The following is a 19726-nucleotide window of genomic DNA, read 5'->3' as shown; positions in this document are numbered from 1 at the left end:
ATAATAGCCTTCTTTATCACCATTATGGCGAGGTTCATACATTCTTTAGGCGAACACATAATTTAAGTTTAGGGGCGCGACCAAATACCGAAGAATTTATGCCAAAAATGCTTGTTGATTCTGCCAGCCTGGTGCAGTATCAGCGTTTTTTTTGGGCGACCAATTACACATCTCGCGATAACCTTTGTATAATAATTAAGTGTCAATCAAGCGTTATTGCGCAAGCGACTAATGTGTTATGCCAGGTTCGTAGTTTGCAATTTCCCTAAATGCGTTAAGTTGCAACAGTAATATTACCTTGTAAAACATGCTGGCTGTCAACAATAAGCGCTATAGGGTTACTTTAAAGGTCAACTTTAGGCCAATATTCAGCAAGGTTATGCAGTTATGCACAGTGCAATTGTCAAGTATTTGTTATGTCAATAGTAACTTTGTATTCTTTGCAGTACATTATTTGACTGCATAACAGATGATGTTAGTTGAAAAAGAAGCACTAAGACCCAATTGTACTATAATATTGGCATTTGGCATAATATAAAGTTTTTAACAATCTGGACATGTATTACAGTTTACACAACTGCTTCAAGTAGGGTATAGATTAATCCCTCCCTCAAAGAAAATCGACGTTAAAAAATTTAATAAAAATATACTAGGAATCGGTATTCTGGATTTAAACCTATTATTCTAGAATACCTTGGGATTCTATTTTGAACATCCCTACTTATAAGGTATAGATTAGAGATCGACTTTTAGACTGATGCCAATACCCGATTTTTTACAATTTAGCCAACTGATACCGTTTTTTTTCTATACCTGGGAAATCTTCAAAACTTAAATAATTGAAAATAATATTCAAATACCGTTTTACATTATATACCTCTATTGATTTATAAACTACTATTTTGCATATTAACTTAGCGTGATGCTGAAACACAACATTTTTTTATCAAAAAATGGGTAAGTTGTTTGTTGTTAGGGATGTTCAAAGTAGAATCCCAAGGTATTCTAGAATAATAGGTTTCGAATCTAGATTAACGAATCCAGAACAGCGAATCCCTGTATATTTTTATTAAATTATTTAACTTCGATTTTGTTTGGGAAGGGATTAATCTTAATCTACCCTACAGGGCCCACAATCACAGCAATAAATCGCCCAAACAATTTTCTAACCTGTGTACATTATAATAAAAAAATTCTCTCATATGTTTAACATTCTTAACAACTGTCATTTGAAGCAGTTGTGTAAACTGTAATATGTCAACTGTCCAGGTTGTTGCCAAAACTTATATTTTTGCCAATAGTGAGTACAATGCAACACTGCACACAAAAGTCTTAAGCAATTCGGTCCTGTTTTTTCAAGCATTGTTGGGTCTTAGGGCTTATTTTTTTACTAACGTGATCTGTTATGCAGTCAAATAATGTACTGCAAAGAACACAAAGTTACTATTGACTTAACGAATTCTTGACAATTACACTGCGCATAAAGCATAACCTCGCTGAATATTGGCCTGAAGTTGACCTTAAGTAACCGTATAGCGCATTTTGTGGACGGCCAGCTCGTTTTACAACGTAATGTTACAGGGTTGTTCCTAAGCAAAAATTTACACTCTCCAGTTTGGCGAGCGGCTATCAATCAGCACTCGCCCAGACGAAATAACACTCGCCAAATTTGTTGCCACGCCGTCTGCAAATTTCCGTCCTAGCTTGGTCATTTCGTTATCGTTAATCTGTCTTTTTCTATACGTAAACACCAGATTGAAAACTTAAGATTTTGCGCGGGAGAGACAATTTTGCAGCTTGAAATTGCGCGGCTGTAATAAAGTTATGTAAAAGTTGATCGTCTGAAAATTGAGTATTATATTGAAAACCGTTATCGCGACGAAAGTTTGGCGCGTTTGAGCGATTTTTCGCGGCTGACCGCATTTAACGTTGAGTTTACATAAAATGCGCGGCTATGACCGCGGCCGAGCGGGTACTTTCCAACCTAGCGTAAACATTAGTTTTTATAAAAGTCTGGTTGTTTAGTTTTATGCATGGATGAACAAATGAATGACCCATAAAGCAGTTTACGCTTAAAACAATGTTTTTTAGTTGAAATATTTTCAACAATGTTTTTTGGTCGAAATATTTTCTACCATCTTTAGTGAAAAAAATAACACTGACAATTCCTCGCGCTCTCTTTTTTTCGTATTCTGTTTTTTCTGTGCTTGCATGACGTTTCACCGCAGGTTGCTTCGCGCCACAAACAAAACGCCACATTTCGCCTAACACTATAGTTGCTGGTTCAAAAGCAAAAAGGACAAAATCATTGTAAATTTATAACTAAAGCATATTTAAAATATCGTAGTGTTCAGTGGTCCGACATTTAAAAAAACAGTGCTTACAAATATTATTATAAGACATTTGCTTCGAACATATTGTTACCCAAAACTGCAGCAATTGCTTATAATTTTCTTCAATAAATACAGAGAAGTAATTTTTTATCGCTGGGTACGCCCAATAAACTTTTCCAAAGGCAAAGAGTCTTTATTACGAGCTTCGAAAGTGACTTCGATTAACCTTATTATTTGTGTAGTGCTGAATGTATTTGCGCCTTACTGTTTAAGGAAATAACTGTTGCTAAGAAATATTTCGCTTAGTAGTGGTGCTTTGTTGTACAGGAAAAATTATACCATATATATGTATACAATTATCGGCCAAAGTATCGGCCTACATTTGCCGATACCGATATATCGGCAAAAGCCAAATATTGGCCGGTATTATCGGCAAACCGATATATCTGTCTATCTCTAGTATAATTATATAGATGGTATTTCAATGAGAAAATTGTGGTTTATTCTGCTTAGCAAATGACATTCTCGCGGTGGAAGCAGCAATAAACAAATTAGAAGTAAAGCTACCTGAAACCCCTCATCCTAACGAATTCTGACTTGATCTCAAGACGAAATTGGCGGCAATGGTGGGGCCTAAACCTTGGTTCATGTTAATGCCCTGGAGTTACACCACGTTTGGCTCATCCACCCAACCCCAGCTCACCCCCACAGCTGTGGTTAAAATGCAACTCATTTCAAAGAGGTGCAAAATTTTTTATATAACTTAAAATGGTATATGATGTGAAAAAGAAAGGGTCGTCAAGCGAGACATTTAGATTTGAAGAGCCATATGATCAAAAACAGTTGTAGAAATGCGTGAGAAAGCAATTAGGTTTATAAATTTATTTTATAGCCAACAAAAAAAATCCCCTTCACAACTCTTTTCATGTTGTCAGAATTTTTTTTACTCTAGGTCTTTTTTATACTTTAGGCGGAAAATGTAAGTTGAAAATTTAGGCTCCCCTCTTTTATATTCATTTTCATCATTATTGTATTTCAGATCATGTTCTGCCAAAGAATGTCACATTCTCATTCGCCTTAGACAGACAAGCATTTAACTTTGATTGGGATAACTGCAAAATGTTATCACACTATTACAAAAGTTGGTTCATTAAATCATTTCAAATTAATATGTCATACCACTATCAACAACCAGGATTTGTGGTTGTCAGTTATTAACTCGTCGCTGTAGCTTATAAATGCAGCGTGGTTCAACGGTGCATTTTTGCCCAGAATGATCTCACCGGGGTTCTTTTTTATTGAATTTCTCAAGAAAAAACTCTGGCGCATACTTTAAAATTGGGCAGCTTTTATAGCGATCACTGCTAAAATTTGCTGAGCTTCAATAAAGTTACTTCTAAAATTTGTGCGGTTGGAAATAAATTATAAAGATACTATCTAACAGAAAAGCTTTAGTTGTTTTGCATTTGTTGACACTAGTTTGCGAACAAATGAAACTGTGACTTTTTAAAAAAAGCACGGTACAGACTTGGCCGAGATTCAACCGTCTGTATCGGTTCTTAGTAAGTGGATTTGAACTAAATACCTATTATTAGAGTTGGCTGATGTCTGCTTTGCTTTACTAATGGTGCGTTGAAGGACAAACTCTTTTAAACTGATCAGCTTTTTTAGTGCTTATAAATATTACAAAAAAATCTAAAAATATTATACATATGTAAAAAAATTGTTTAAATTCCCTCTAACCTGTTCATTTGGAGCAATTGATGTCACATAGCCCGCAAACTTGCTTTTGGTACCTCCATAGATCTCCTGATCGTAAAATCCACCTTTTCCTAATTTCACCCTTTCTGTTCCATCCTCCTCCTGTGAGGGTTGATCTCCTGATTCCTCATCCATGAGATCACTCTCAGCAAGAGCAGCCTTCTTTTTCTGAATCGCTTCAATTTCAGACACAAAATCCTCTCTTGTTGCCATGGTTATGTTGCCTCACAGGTCAAGGCCCAATAATTCCAACTTTAAATCTGATTATAAGATTTTGGTTCCCACTAGTTGATGTGAGTATATCACTGGACAAAAGACAACAGTACATAAAATTAACAAAAATGACAGATAAAAAAAAGAACAATTATGTAAACCTCTTCAATACACATTTGAAAACAATAAAACAAAGATATCTTAGAATCAAACTTTAGTTTTTACATTTTTTTCTGACTTGAGCAATAAATCATTTTGCACATTTAAAAGTTATGTAGCTGTTAAAAAATCCCAAATAGGTGACGCAATTCAAAGAATTCCAGTATCCATAGCGATTGTGTTTAGGTTGAGTCAGGGTTAGTAATATTCAAGTAAACACCTGGTGTTTTGGATTATTTTCACAGTTTAACCCATAATTCACAAAACTGTGATACAATATCATCAGTGCAGAACTACATGTTTCATCTTTATGTACATTCATATAAGTATTTATTGGTTACAAGCCAACCACTATATATTAAAAAATATTTTATTTTATCATATATTAAAAATATATATATAATTTTTTTTTTAAATATTTTTCACAATATTAAGAAAGATTTTGCTTTACCTAATTACCTCTAAATCAGTGCTTTTCAACCTGTGAGATGGTACGCATTTGTGTGGATAAAAATTGTAATGTAGACGACAAACGTTGTACGGATGAAAATGGTGTATTTTTATTTTTTATTATGTGTAATTCAGTAATCAAATAAGCTGGTGCGCCAACTTATCCATTACAGGTAATATAGTCTGGTACTTAGGCACATGGTTTTAATATACAAACACTTTTATTGTTATTTCACAAATAACACTAAGGGTTGCAAACTTATACTGTGCTTGTTTCGTGCGGATGAAAATTTTTCCGAAATTAAAAAGTGCGGATGGAAATTTTTAAGGTTGAAAAGCACTGCTCTAAATTATTAAGGTATTTAGCACAGGACATTGCGCCATATAACCGTAATTTATTTAAAAAAAAGTTAAGGAACCACCAATTACAGCAACAATTTCCTTGTTTTTGTGTCTATTTTGCTGTTATTTTATACTAGTATGCGGACTATTAGAAGGGGGATAAATTGTTTAAACGTACAACTTTATTTAAATTGTACTTCTGTCTTCTTTTAGTCTTATGGAGTGATGAAAATCTAGTTGGCCTACTTCAAATAAACAACGCACTTGTTAATATATTTTTAAACGCAGTGACACCAATCAACGAACTACAATTTTGTTATATTTATTTAAACACGATAAACAATACAATAGAGCTAATCTACCTACATCAGATGGGTTTTGACAACTTTATCGTTCGATTTACGATTTTTGTCTTTACAAATAATTTGTGAAAGATAATACATCACCCCTCCATGGTCTTATTGTTTAATTTGTCATTTAGTATTTTTACTTTTTTGTTTCACTACTGGTTAGCAAATTGCTAAAAATATTAACTAATATAAACCTAAAGCTAAATTCATTTCCTCAAGTAAATTAGTTATAAGAAAGTAAATGCTTATATTGCAAACCTGACGTAATTATGTTCAACTAAAACGTTTTATGAACGACATGCGCGTTTTATTGTTACGGTATCCCTGGTGTTTACGATTTTTTAATTACTTTTATTTTACTGCAAAGGGCATATTTCCTCCTTTTGCCCTCCCCCCCCAAAAAAAAATATTCGAAATAAAAAGAAACTAATATATAAAAAATCATTCGCTGTGTTAGGATGTTTTTTACAGTTCATGCTATTGTAGGGTTGCCATGTCAGTTGGTCAATGTGTTTTCGCACTTAATACGTGAATACTTCTGTGTTATTTGCAAATACTGCGTCGTTGCAGATTGATTTGTTATACGCACGCATTCTGCGTCTAAGTAATGCTTGTCGTGTAGAGGGCATGATTTATCCCCGACTAAGAGCTTTTGTGTTTACGGTACGTTTTATGAAGTATAGTACGGTAGCCTATTTGCAAATGTGACAGAATTATTGTCTATGTCTGAGCAACGCTAACTCGCACCAAAGTGTTAAGTGCTTAATGACTTATTCCGCATTTTTCTTTGTGCGGAAAAAGTAAATATTGAATTGTTGTTTTCTGTGGTTAAAAAGATTAAGTATTTTTGCGGTATTGTGAGAGTGATTTTGTCAAAGTTCTGTGAAAGAATATAAGCTACCGTAAAGTCAGTTTTGTTTTGTTTTCACACAATGCCGTCCTTTGGAAGATGGTTTTTGACGGGAATTTGAAATTCATAACCAAAATTGTTCCCGATTTCGTTCCCGACTTTGTTGCGCGGTGGGGTTGGTCCAACAAATATTTTCGCAAAATGTTGTTAGAACACACGTTTCCCTGCCTGTTGGCTGCGACAGTTCGGTCTCAACTATGTGAGAAGGACCGTGTGCGGTTTACTAGAACTAATGCAATTTTTATTAAGTTGAAACGCCGATCGCGAGATCTGTTGCATTTTTTTTAAACATGCAGCGAGTTTGGTCGTTGCTATAGCTGTTATGTGAAACCCAACGTGTTATGGTCGATGCCTGCGTTGGTATATATCTTTTCAGAATAAAATAATAAACATACAGCGAGTTTGGTCTTTGCAATAGCTGTTATGTGAAATCCAACGTGTTATGGTCGATGCCTGCGCTGGTATATTTTTATAAGAAAATAAATAAAAGCACGAGTTTGGTCGTTTGCCATAGCTGTACAAAACCAACGGGAATGGTAGTTGCCTCCGTTCAAATAATACAAGTTACGAGTGGTTGCAGCCCTAAGCTTGTTCGAAAACGTGACAATTGTAAATATGTAAATGTGTTAAAGAATAGAGAAAATGCCCATCAGGTTCTTTTGCAGGCCAAAAACGGTTCAACATAAAGATTGATCACCTATCTGAAGGAGCGTGATAAATAGCTTTGCAATAGAAACCTTGGAACAAAAAAAATATATATAATATAAATAAAAATGTAAAACTAAAAAATCTATATGCTGGATAACTGTACTATAAATTGTCTGTTTGTTTCGGGCATGTCGCTGGTTCTGTGTGTCCATGATATAATCGCAAAAAGACATTTTTGTTTACAAATATAGAAGTGACTTCAGATTTCAGCACGGCAGCCATTCTAATAAAGTGGTGGTTATGGATGCGTCTAATTTGGATGCATTTAAGATGAGAGCAGAAGTTCATCAAGAGTCCAATTCTTATTGAAACCTCGTGTCCACTTCACTGGCTACAATCGGATCCAGCTTAAACAACTTTAAACTTTCTTTTCATCTCTTTTTAGTCTACCGAATTGCTTGGTTTTCTTATAAAAAACGACTCTAGGAAATGGGTCACCTAAAACCTATAAAGAATCAAAATAGCGATGGAAATTATTATCGATGTGGTCAAAATGTTCTCTACTAAAAATGCATATTAAGTTTATTTCGTTCGTATTCCTTACATTTTGCTAAAGATAATGTTAAAAGCGTACAGATATAAATGTTTAAAAAAAGGGCAAAGGGAGTTTAAAGTTTAATAACAACGTTTAAACTTGGTAATTTCGATTTGACTTTTTCTTGTGCGTAATTAACTTTGTGTTAAGTTCTAAATTCTTTTAAATAATTAATATATTTTATAGTTGAAGTTTAGAAAATTCTGATTCATATATACAATAATTTTAGTTATTGGATGTGTAAGAACACACGAGAAGTAGCATGCTTCGCTAAAATCGTTATGAATTTTTCACGTGAAAAGCATAGTGTTTCCGTTTTATCTGTAAAATTTATATAGACCATTTTTTGACACATACATTTTTGTTATTTTGTTTTAATTGCTTGTGTATTTTCAGAAGCCATCGTTCACTTTGCAATGCGAAAGCTTCAATGGACGAGTTCGCAAAGCGCTAAAACTAACTGCAACTGAGATAGACGCCAAATTCAACAGGGTTGCAGCTTGAATGAAACATTTCTCGACTTTACTCGTGCAGAGTAATTTGTCTTTCAAACTTTTTTAGAACTCTGATATCTTGCTATGGCATTATACCTCTTAGCTGCAACGGAGATTGTCAGCTGAGAACACTCGTTCAACCCCAATATACGATTTACAGCAATTAGCTGAGCGTCGTTCAACAGGCGTGCGCTGGATGACGTCATTTCGTCCCTGGAGGAGCGCGTTGCGACCAACCTTATCTACAGCTCACTGAGCTACCAGTTCGTTGTTCGAATTTACAGACGCCGATCTCTTCCACGAGAACGCGACAGGAATACTTGGAAAACTTTAAAGTTCCTAACTTATCCGGATGAAGCAACGACTGTCATTGTTTTCGTCCTTGACGAGCTGCTAAGAATGGTGACATTTTCGTTTCACTACAATTTCGCATATTACTGCGGCATGCCTATTATACATCAATGCTTTGTGGGAAAGTCTTCAATGGCGACCCCGAAGTTTCAGAAACGACATTTCTGAAACAAGCATGGCAGAAGAGTCGCAAAACGCAGTGGCAATAAAACTACCCACGTTTTGGACTGCTCCAGCACGAGTTTGGTTTCGACAAGCTGAGGCACAGTTTGCAATTAAAGGCGTTAAAGACGATCAAGCCAAGTACTACTATGTTGTTTCGGTGTTGGACCAGCACACTGCAACTCGTTTGTTAGACCTTCTTGATCGGCCACCGCACGTGAACAAGTACCAATCGATTAAACGTCGGAAATTTTAGTCTAAGGTGTTCGCAAAGAGCCAGCAGCGCCTTGCTTGACATGGCTCCTTTAGGCCAGTGTTTCTTAAAGTGGTGAATGGTTCACCCCAGGGTGAATAAAATTTTTGCAGGGGTGAACCAACTAAAAGGGGTGAATAAGGGTGAACGAAAGTTCAGGAGCATCCTATAGTCACTAGTAAACAACTTTCTGAAGTAAATCGACTACTGAACTGTTGTTTTTTGGTGTTTTTTGCTTGTTGTAATAGTTAAGTTGGTTTGCACTGAGTGTATAAGTTAGGCCTACCATATATCTTCTTTTAGGAGGATTTGTCCCCTTTTCTTATGAAAACTGAATGTTCCTCCGAGGACGCTCAAAAATGTCCAAATGTCCTCTTTTTTCGCATTTCGAGTTAGTTGCTAATACTTTTGGCAAGACTTTAAGGCGAGGTGTTGCATTTATTTCCAAAAAATACTTAAGCCATGAAAGATGCTGAATTGCTGGTTTAAAAAAGGTTTCTAGGGGAGCTCCAAGCAATTCGTAGGGGGGAGGCGAGCTCTAAGTTAATATTTAAATTTTTGCTATGATTCTAATGGTATCGTTTTCGTTTTGGTTGTACACCACTCCTACAGCGCTGTACAACTCTGTTGTTTTTTTTAATTTGCGAATCTTCTGTTATCTAATTTTGTTTACTTTGTTGAGCACAAAGTCTCTTTGAGTGCCATTGCATGTTTTCATATCATCGAAGGTATAACGGCCCTATTTAATTATAATTTTCCTAACTTATAGATAAACGATAAAAGTCATCCCCCATTCGATCTATTTTTTATCCATTATTTTATATAATTGGATAACAGGCTAGCAACAGGGGGACGAAATGTTTTGCGAAAAGCCTCTTCAAACAATTAAATCCATTTTTTTTTCGCGGTTCGCGCGGCCGACAACAAACTTCACTATTTTCAAGTTGTCTCAGTATTATTTAATTAAAAATTCCGAATTGCTTTTCGTAGGGGTGCAAGTCAGTTTTATCATACCATGAGACAAGGGTGAATGAAATCTGGAGATAGATGCTAGGGGTGAACGAAATTAAAAAGTTTAAGAAGCACTGCTCTATAGGCGATAGAATTCCATCAGCGTTAATGGACGAAATGCTTGCATTACTTGGTGACCACACACCGTGTTTTCTTTTTTCGGGAAATTGTTTTTGAGGCACATGCCTGCGAAGGTGCGTACGGGCTTAGCAGGGAAAGATTTTGAAACAAACCGCGATTTAGCGCAGCAAGTCGATGCCTTATTTCTAGCAGCCCGAGAGAATACCTCACAAGTTTCAATTTCCAAAATACAACGTCAAACGCCTTGATGAAGACTGAAGCCACTAAGCCAGTGTTTCTCAAACTTTTTCCGATGGCGTACCACTTCTTCATTCACTACTACCTTGCGTACCACCTGGCCCCTGAATAAATTACTATACTCAAATGTACCAGTATTTATTAGTTATTACCGTTATTACTATAACGCAATACGAGTTAACAGCAAGAAAACACATTTTAATGTGATAGGTGCAACTGTTTCTTTTGCACAAGCTTGTCTATCCGGGGCACAACATTAGTCACAGCACATCGAAAATCGTGTTTAGGCTCAGTTAGACGATTCCGGCTCTTCGACTTAATGGCCATTAAGGCCGAGAACCCTTGCCCACACTCCCATGTCGAGGGGAAAACTAATAGCTGAGGAACAGCATTTCGAGCCAATGTTGGGTAAGTGGAACTCATGGATAACCAGAAATCTATAGAAGAGCATTCCTTCTGCTTTGCTTTTGCTGTTTCGTCAACCTGAATATCAATAATCTCTTCTTGTTCTCCTGTTCGTACGGGTAGAACAACTGGATTGATGCAGAATGGATTGACAGCGTAGGTGCAATTTTCAAAATCTGGAAAATAATGCACCAATTCCGTTTTGAGCAACTTAAGGTGGTCAGCAATTTCTTGAGATAATTTGTCACTGGGGTCAACTGAAAGAGTGCTAACCTGTTTAAACATTCCGTACTGTTTATTTTCCACGTTTTTAGTCCATATATCAAGTTTGCAAATAAATGCTTTCAGTTTTGTAATAAAAACTGTTATACTGCTGTTCGGTCCTTGGAACGAAAGATTTACAAAGTTTAGGGCCTAGAAAATGTCCGACATGTAGGCCAGCTGTAAGATAAACTCTTCGTTCTCTAAATCATATTTAAAGTCGTGTTTTTTCTCATTGAAAAAGGTCAGTAATTCATGCCCAAGTTCAAAGACCCTCATTGTCACATTCCCGCGGGAAAGCCAGCGAACCTATGTGTGAAAGAGAGGACACTTAGGATGAGAACCGACATCTTCACAGAGCCCTGCAAATAGCCGAGTATTTAGAGCTGATGTTTTTATAAAATTCACAATCTTAATGATTTTGTTCAAGCATGACATTAAATCAGAAGGAAGCACTTTGGCGCAAATTGCAAATCTATTGATAAAACATTGGACAAAGGTAGCTTTTGGTGATACATCTTTCATATATGCTTGAAATCCTGACTTTCTTCTAAGCATTGCTGGAGCACCATCCGTCGTGCATCCAACTAACATTTTCCAATCCAGGTCATTCTCCTTGAAAAAATTGTCCAAAACGTTGAATACATCTTTCCCTTTTGTTGTAGTAGCCAGCTCCTGACTCAACATTAACTCCGGTTTTACCGTGTCATTTTGGATAAAGCGGACATAAACTAGCAGTTGGCTACACTTTGGAGACATTCTTGACTAGGATTTTTGCTGCTGGTAAAACCAGGGACTCAGCGATTGTATGAGCTTTCATACTCTGAGCTACCAGAAGAGACACTTCATATGACGATTTTACTATCCGTACTTTCTTTTGATGAAACTGGCCTGTCTTGTCTAGGCGTTGTCTTTTCGTGTTCTCCCCAAGTCGCTGAAAATAACTCTGATCTCGGTTCTTTTTTTCTGCATGATTTGAGTCAAGGTGGCGTTTTAACAAACTTGGCTTTATGGCCGCATTAGAAAGGGTTTTCATGCAAACCACACACTGTGGCAAACACTCTCTTTGTTAGGATGAACTATGACGCAATAATGCCAACGTGAAATTGTTCTACAGTTAACTTATTGTTATATTGTCGTGTATTTATAGTAGTTTTAGCTACTGCAAAGAATGGCAAATTGTAGATTAAATACAATAAAATAACGCCAAAATCTTCGCGTACCACTTAAAAAGCTCTCGCACCACAGTTTGAGAACCACTGCACTAAGCGAACCAAGTACATTTTGTTTTTATCATCGACGGTTTAAAGACAAAGCCCACCGATGCATCCCGCCTTGTTCATTCTCCCAGAGAAACTGGCAAGCCGACCTTGTTTCGCTGCTACAATGGCCGGCCAAGCTACTAGCAGCCTTTTCTTTGTTTGGGATCGCTTACCTGGTCGTAATTTTTAAGTAGATACTGGCGCTGAAATTGACGTTTTGCCTCCCACAGGACCTGAGCGTCGCGCGAATCCTTCCGACAAAACTCTTGTCGCTGCTAATGGCACCAAAATTCGAACGTACGGTTCTCGTTCGATATCAATGGCTTTTCCTTCAGGCAGATTTAAATGGAAGTTTGTTTTGGCTTGGCGCCGATTTTCTGAGGGTCCATGCCCTACTTGTGGATCTCAAGCGCCAACGCCTAATCAACGCTGAAACGTTCTGCAGCACTCCAATTAGAAGGGCGCCGCAATTAGCGCCTCGCCTCAATGTAATCGCTTCGGGCACATCAGTTTACACACGATTTTTTGCTGAATTTCCAGGGATTGCAACGCCACACTTTTCGCAAGCACTACCTAAGTATGGTGTACAACACTTTATTCCTACCAATGGACCACTAGTACACTCTCGCGCTCGCCGACTGCCTCCCAAGAAACTTGCCCTCGCCAAAAGGAGTTTCACAATATGCTTCAAATAGGCATAATTCGACGTTCGTCTAGCCCTTGGTCATCGCCGTTACATATAGTTTCAAAGTCTTCAGGTGGGTGGAGACTGTAGCGACTTTTTAGTTATGTTGAGAAACTTATTGGTGGTATCCTATATTCGTTTAATAAGTAACAAAACCTAAAGTCGCTAAGTGAGTTCTATCCGGGTAATTATAAATTCTATTCTGTCCTTAGGAATAATCAAACAACACAAATGTATCTCTTTAGTATATATTGGGTTAAGTGTAAAAGATGAGCGTTAATAACTATCATAAACAAGAATTAGCATTAATATCGGCATTACACAAATCTACTTACAATATTATTGTCAAATCATAACATGTTACTGCAATAACCACGAATCAAAAACTGGCATATTAGAACCGAATCGTTCTCAAATATATAGCACAAAATGCAATACAATTTAGCAAAGTCATCACGCTAACAATTCTACTTCTGGCCAAGTTGGTAATTTAGAAACACAAAAAAGTCCATCAGTCGTTCAAAGACCTGCAGACTAGGCCAGCAGGTATTTGCTAAAATAAACAGTACGCTGGACTTGGCGCCCACTTATCTCGCCCGAGTGGCCATCGCTTCGGGCAGCGAATGTCGCTCGCACGCACAGGCTACATTAACATTGTATGCTCTAAATGACCGAAATAAAGTCGTGGTAATGTACACCTGAAAAAGATAGAAAGAAACAGACAATAACTACATTAATTTCGAAATACAAAAACACTTAAGAATTATCGCCGTCTTAAAACCTATTTAACAATTCGTAATAACTCCTAATGATAGTGGAACTTTGAGATTATATGCTTGTGACAATTAACAAGTTTAGGTGTTTACTGTGTTGATACACACGTAACAGAGACCATGCGGAGACTTTCGTCGACTAAACGATGCTACAAGACCTGATCGCTATGCCATTCCTCACATTCAGGATTTTTCGGCGAGATTAGCAGGTTGCTGGATATTTTCAAAAATTTACCTGGTTTGAGGATACCACCAATTTCCCGTAGCACCAGAAGACGTGCCTAAAACTGCAGTCATCACGCCGTTTGGGCTTTTCGAATTTCTTCGAATGACTTTTGGATTAAATAATGCAGCGCAAGCGTTCCAACATCTAATGGACACCGTCTGTCAGCCATTGGACTTTGTATTTGTTTACTTCTGGACGATATTTTAGTTTTAAGCAAGTCGCCCGCTGAACATATACATCATTTAAAGAAGCTTTTCAAACAACTTACCAATAATGGCCTTGTCATAAATTTAGGCAAGTGTCAATTTGGTTTGCAACAACTTGATTTTCTTGGTCATCGGATCGACATGAACGGCGCAAGGCCACGCCCTAGCAAGGTGGAAGCAATTCAACATTTTCCGCGGCCCACATCAATCAAAGGACTCAGGAATTTGCCGGTATGATTAATTTCTAGTTTCGTTTTATTCCTGAAGCCGCACGTATTATGTCGCCAATATACGACGCACTCGCGGGAAAACCCGTAAAACTAACCTGGAATGACCGTTTGTGTTTGGCTTTCACGAAAGCTAAAAGCGCCCTTGCCAGTGCAACATTATTGCATCACCCTTTACCCGAGGCACCCACCACAGTAACAACCGACGCTTCGCAGCATTCATTCAGCGCAGTTCTTCAGCAGATGGTGCGTGGCAGCCTTTGGCATTTTTCAGCAAGCGACTGCGAACTCCCGGGCAAAGGAACAGTGCGTTTGACAGGGAATTACTGGCATTTCATCTGTCAATACACCACTTTCGTTACTTTTTAGAGGGTCGGGTATTTACAGCTTACACAGACCACACGCCGCTTACAGTTGCTTTCTCTAAGGTTTCAGCTCCGTGGTCTGCGCGTCAGCAACGCCGTTTAACCGCAATCTCTGAGTTTACAACAGATGTTCGTCACTTCGAAGGCAAGCAGAACCACGTCGCAGACGCGCTCTCCCGCGGTTCCATCAGTACGTTACTACTCGACATGGACTACACCGCACTCGCGCGTTCACAGCAGGCTTACCGCACCGCAATTTCGGGTCTCAAACTGGATAACCAGTCCGGAACAACGATGCTGTGCGACGTATCAACCGGATCTCCGCGCCCTATTGTTCCGAAGTCGTGGCAACGAAAGGTTTTCGACGTAGTTCACGGACTTTCGCATCCTTCGGTTCGGGCTACACGCAAACTAATCGCATCAAAGTTTGTATGGCACGGTCTGCACCGTCAAGTTGGTTTATGGGCTAAACAATGCGTCGACTGTCAAATAGACAAGGTCCACCAACACGTCCGCATGCCTTTGGTGAATTACCCGCTTTGCAAAGCTCGGTTTGCTCATGTCAATATCGACATTGTCGGCCCCTTACCACCGTTCACAAGGGAACAAGTATCTATTGACCATGGTCGATCGTTTCACTAGATGGCCGGAAGCCGTTCTAAAGCCGGATGCGACCACCATCACGTGTGCACGAGCTTTGGCCTTTCACTGGGTTGCTCGATTCGGAGTTCCCACCGACATCTCGTCAGACTGAGGTTCGCAGTTCACATCAGAATTGCGAATTATTTTCAACGAACTACTGGGCATCCGGCTTCACCGTACTTGTTCATTTCATCCACAAGCCGATGGATTGGTGGAACGGTTTCATCGCCACATGAAAAGCGCTCTCATGTCAATTGGATAGACGAGCTCCCATGGGTGTTGCTTGGCATCCGGACTACCCCAAAGGAAGACCTTCAAGCATCTTCAGCAGAGCTGGTGTATGGTTCGCCTATCGCCGTTCCAGGTGATTTGGCAGGAACCAGGCAAACAACGCCATCGCCTGCTGATGTTTTACCAGTGGTGAGATGCACAGCTCGTCAACTCACACCAACACCGATGTCTCGTCACGTTTTGTCCGAGTGGACATCCCGGGATCGTTAACCTCCAGCGACTACGTTTTTATTCGCAGAGACGGTTATCGTCCCCTGTCAACCCCTCCATACGGTGGTCCATACAAGGTTATCAAAAAAGGCGCCAAAGGGTTTACCCTCGACATGGGTGGCCGGCACAAACTGGTGAGCATCGACCGGTTAAAGCCAGCACATCTGGATCTTTCACAGCCAGTGCTGGTGGCTTATCCTCCACGTAGAGGGCGGCCAACAAAACCTTCACCTCTACCCGATCCGCCACCGCCTTGGGATCTCCAGCAGCCGATGCCAGTCCTTCAGCCACCGGAGCCGGTACCGCCACCCTCGGACGAACAGATATTACGCACGCGCGCTCGCAGTTATTTTCGCTTTCCGTCGTCGTGATTTTGTATTCGCCGTTCTTTACGCAATATTTGTCCGTTTCTGGATGGGGTTATGTAGCGGAACTCTACGTCGCACACTTTATTATTGCACCGAACCGGATATATTGCCTTTTTCTTTTCGTTCTCTTTCTTTGCATTGCATTGTGTAATTGTCTGCCCTTTTTCGCTAAACACGAGCTGGAAGCAACACAGAAAGCGTCTCGCTTCAAGTTCCTTTTTAGGACTCACCAGAGTAACTTACGGGCTGACTAGTGTACCTTAACTAAAAACTAGGCCCACACATAACTTCTTCTCAGCTATCGACTTTTGCTGAATGGCATCTGCTATATGCAAACTTGTTTAGCCGATCTATAGTTTGAAACTGGTTGTTCGTTCACAAACTAATACAATTCTATTCACCAGAACGTCTTGTGACGGCTCGCGAGTTAGAACGCACCTTGAAGTTGGAATCAGAACGGAAGTGTCAATTAGAACGCTCTTCTGTTGAATAAACCATTATAAGTTCAACAACTCGTGCCCCACACTATGATGGGTAAATTGTGGTAAAGCGCTACTTTGCTTTGATGCGTACCCCTTCACAAGAAGATGTATGTATTGTTGAAATTTGTAGGTATTATTGTTTGTACAGGGGAACAAACAATAAGACCTACAAAGCAACAATACATAAATCAGAATAACCTATAATACCATAGCATTAAGACCAACGAAATAATAAAGCAAAAAACGAAGTAATAACCACGTTAGAATAAGATGCAAAATTGTTTTAACATGTCGGAATAAGTCCAAACTTTATTGAATTAAGTGTAAAGAATAAGTCCAAACTTTATTGAACTAAGTGTAAAGAATAAGTCCAAACTTTATTGAATTAAGTGTAAATGAACAAAATGCCGCCTAAAACTGTATGGAGTGGGTATATGGGACACCTGTCTTGCATCGGTCATGTTGGTATCGACGCTTGGGTGCCCTAGTTTGAACGGCACCGTTGGGGCGCCGTTGTTTTGGGACCGGATTGATTCTCCCTGTTTTAAGATATCGTCGGGTAATGGCTGGTTAGGTTTTATCTCGACGGGTTTATACGCCTTATTCTGATTTAAACGTTATTAAAACTTGTATTGGTCCTATTTTGGTCTTATTCCGAACTGTGGTTTTCACGATGCTGATGTTTTTCTAATTTCGGCCGTAGGTTAACACTGGAGTCCATGAGAAGCTAGAACGGCCAGGAGTTTGCTTTCTAGGCTGCGACAAAAGTTTGGTCGAAAATTGTATTTTACACAGTTGAATTTGGGTAACAGAGTACCCCTATAGCTTAGGAGGGCGATGGCCTTGTGGGTGCGAGCCACAATGAAAAATATTTATTTTGACACCGGTAAATCAGTAGTTAGGCCTACAGGTACTTATTCTTTATAATAAATTTACCAACTCCACAAGTGAGCAGTATAAGCAACTGCTAGTTTTCACATAAATTGCCATCACTTACGCTTACTTTATACCAGGGTTGCGGAGTCGGTTAAAAAAACACCCGAGTCCGACTCCGGCCAAATGTGAGATTTCGTCGAGTCCCGATTCCAGCTCTGACTCTACAGCCTGTATTTTACCCATTTACGCAACTAAATTAAGGTGGATTTTCTGCAATCCACTCATATTGGTGTCATAATTGATCCACCCGCATTAAATGGTTTAAAATATTTCACCATTTGCTATTGCACTTTTACAACTTACATTTTTCCACCTTAACAGTTTTAAAATTTGATACTGCGTATGCGCACGTCGGACTCGGGAATCGGGTAGGTTTACATGGTCTTACTCGAGTCCCGAGTCCGACTCCGGCAAAACAAACCGACTCCGTCGAGTCCCGAGTCCGACTCCGCAGCCCTGCTTTATACCAGATGGCGTGGTTTAAACGCTCAACAAAAAACAGAAAATTCCGGACAATTCACGAAACACAAGCAGCAATATGCTGACAGTTTAATAAATACACACAGGCTGGCGTAATGACGTCACAACCCGCCAGACTGTTTTAATTGAATGACCGGGGCTTAAACCTGGTCATAAGGAATGAGTCGCTACATACACTCCCCCTCTCTTTAAGAAAAGGTCCGGAGAAATTTCATCTTGGTCTTCTTCCTCCAGGATGTCAAATATTGTTTATTGGATAGAAATGCCCTTCTTGCTGATCGGCTCTTTGCAGCAGAAGTCAGGAGATGTGGCGGACCCCTTAGATCAGTGGTTCTCAACCTTTTTGTATCCGTGGCCCCTTTTGGACGCTTCAAACTAGTTGCGGACCCCTTGCATTTTTCTGGTGCAATATCTGCGTTTAGTTCTTTATAATAATTCAGTATATGTGCCTAGTGCAACTTATGCCGAGCAAAGTAACAAACAATACCAAACTACTTTAAGACACGTTTATTTTAATGTGACTTCTGCTGCTGCTGCATCTCCAAAGCAAGTCTTGAAATGCGTGGTTGTGTTTTTGATAATGTTAGACACATATCATCTTCGACGTCTAGTTTGTTTCGAGATTTGATATGAATAAGCGTCGAAAAGCCAGCTTCGGACAGATACCTATAAGCAAACGGGACGATTACCCACAAAGCTGCTGTTGAGATATTAGGATAGGAACGAAGCATGGTGCACCAAAATTGAGAAAGCGATTTTTGCATAAACATTTCACGACAAGACGAATCGTTTCTTAAATCCAGTAGTTCATCTTGAATTTCTTCAGGGACAGCTGATATGTCAAACATCGCAGAAAATGGGTTACGCTGAAAGACTTGAGTTCCCCGTACCAGATCGGGAAAATACTTCTCAAACTCTTTTACAAGCGATTCCAAATGTTCACGAATACATAATTTTATCTGAGAAGGCAGACCAGCAGGTTCAAATACTGAAAGGTTTTCAAACATTGCAAAGTTGCCACTATTCCTTTTCCGAGTGCAATTCTTTATCTTTTCAAGAAAGCCACACAACACATCTTTAAATTGCAAAATATTGGTATCAGGCCCTTAAAGCCTTAAGTTGAACTTGTTAAACTGTTCAAAAATGTCATCCAAATAAGCAAGACCAAATAGCCATGTTTCGTCACTAAATTAATTGACAAAGGTTTCTTGTTTTTCCATTTCTAAAAATAGTTTGATTTCGGCTCTAAGTTCAAATAAGCGGGCAACAACATTTCCTGCAGAAAGCCACCGAACTGCTGTATAAAACAGAAAAGTTTCATGATCAGAGTTCATATCTTTGCAAAGCTGTTTAAATAGACGGGAACTGGTGGCACTTTTTTTACAGAGTTGACTATTTTTACAATTGAATTCAGTACATTCTTCCGAAGATAAATGGGAAGCGTCTTGCTGGCCAGAGCATATCTATGTATCATACAATGCACTCCTTTGACATTTGGAGATTTTTCTTTCACCTTCATTTGGGAACCAGATTTCGATACAAGCATTGCAGGTGCTC

At 39.0% G+C, this 19726-nt stretch overlaps 2 protein-coding genes across 2 annotated transcripts in view; both read right to left on the bottom strand.

Annotated features, from left to right (window-relative positions):
* The window catches only part of LOC146145130 (splicing factor 3B subunit 1-like), a 31785-nt gene extending 27393 nt beyond the window's left edge, over positions 1-4392 (bottom strand). Inside the window, exon 1 of the mRNA XM_083390386.1 lies at positions 4077-4392. Within this exon, the coding sequence (XP_083246512.1) occupies positions 4077-4307 (231 nt within the window). The 5' untranslated portion in view covers positions 4308-4392. The remainder of the gene's footprint in view (positions 1-4076) is intronic.
* Positions 4393-10548: 6156 nt separating this feature from the next.
* Positions 10549-11295, bottom strand: LOC146145129 (zinc finger BED domain-containing protein 5-like). Its single transcript, XM_083390196.1, has one exon. It carries the CDS (start codon positions 11038-11040, stop codon positions 10549-10551), a length of 492 nt encoding a protein of 163 aa, XP_083246322.1. The 5' UTR covers positions 11041-11295.
* Between the last annotated feature and the right edge of the window lie 8431 nt (positions 11296-19726).

This window comes from Ascidiella aspersa, chromosome 5 (assembly GCF_963924565.1).
Source record: "Ascidiella aspersa chromosome 5, kaAscAspe10.2, whole genome shotgun sequence".
Lineage (NCBI taxonomy): Eukaryota > Metazoa > Chordata > Ascidiacea > Phlebobranchia > Ascidiidae > Ascidiella > Ascidiella aspersa.
This window is presented reverse-complemented; position numbering and strand designations above follow the sequence as displayed.

Excerpts from the sequence above, each read along its gene's own strand:
- LOC146145129 (XM_083390196.1), bottom strand. The coding sequence starts at position 11,040 with ATGTTTAAACAGGTTAGCACTCTTTCAGTTGACCCCAGTGACAAATTA.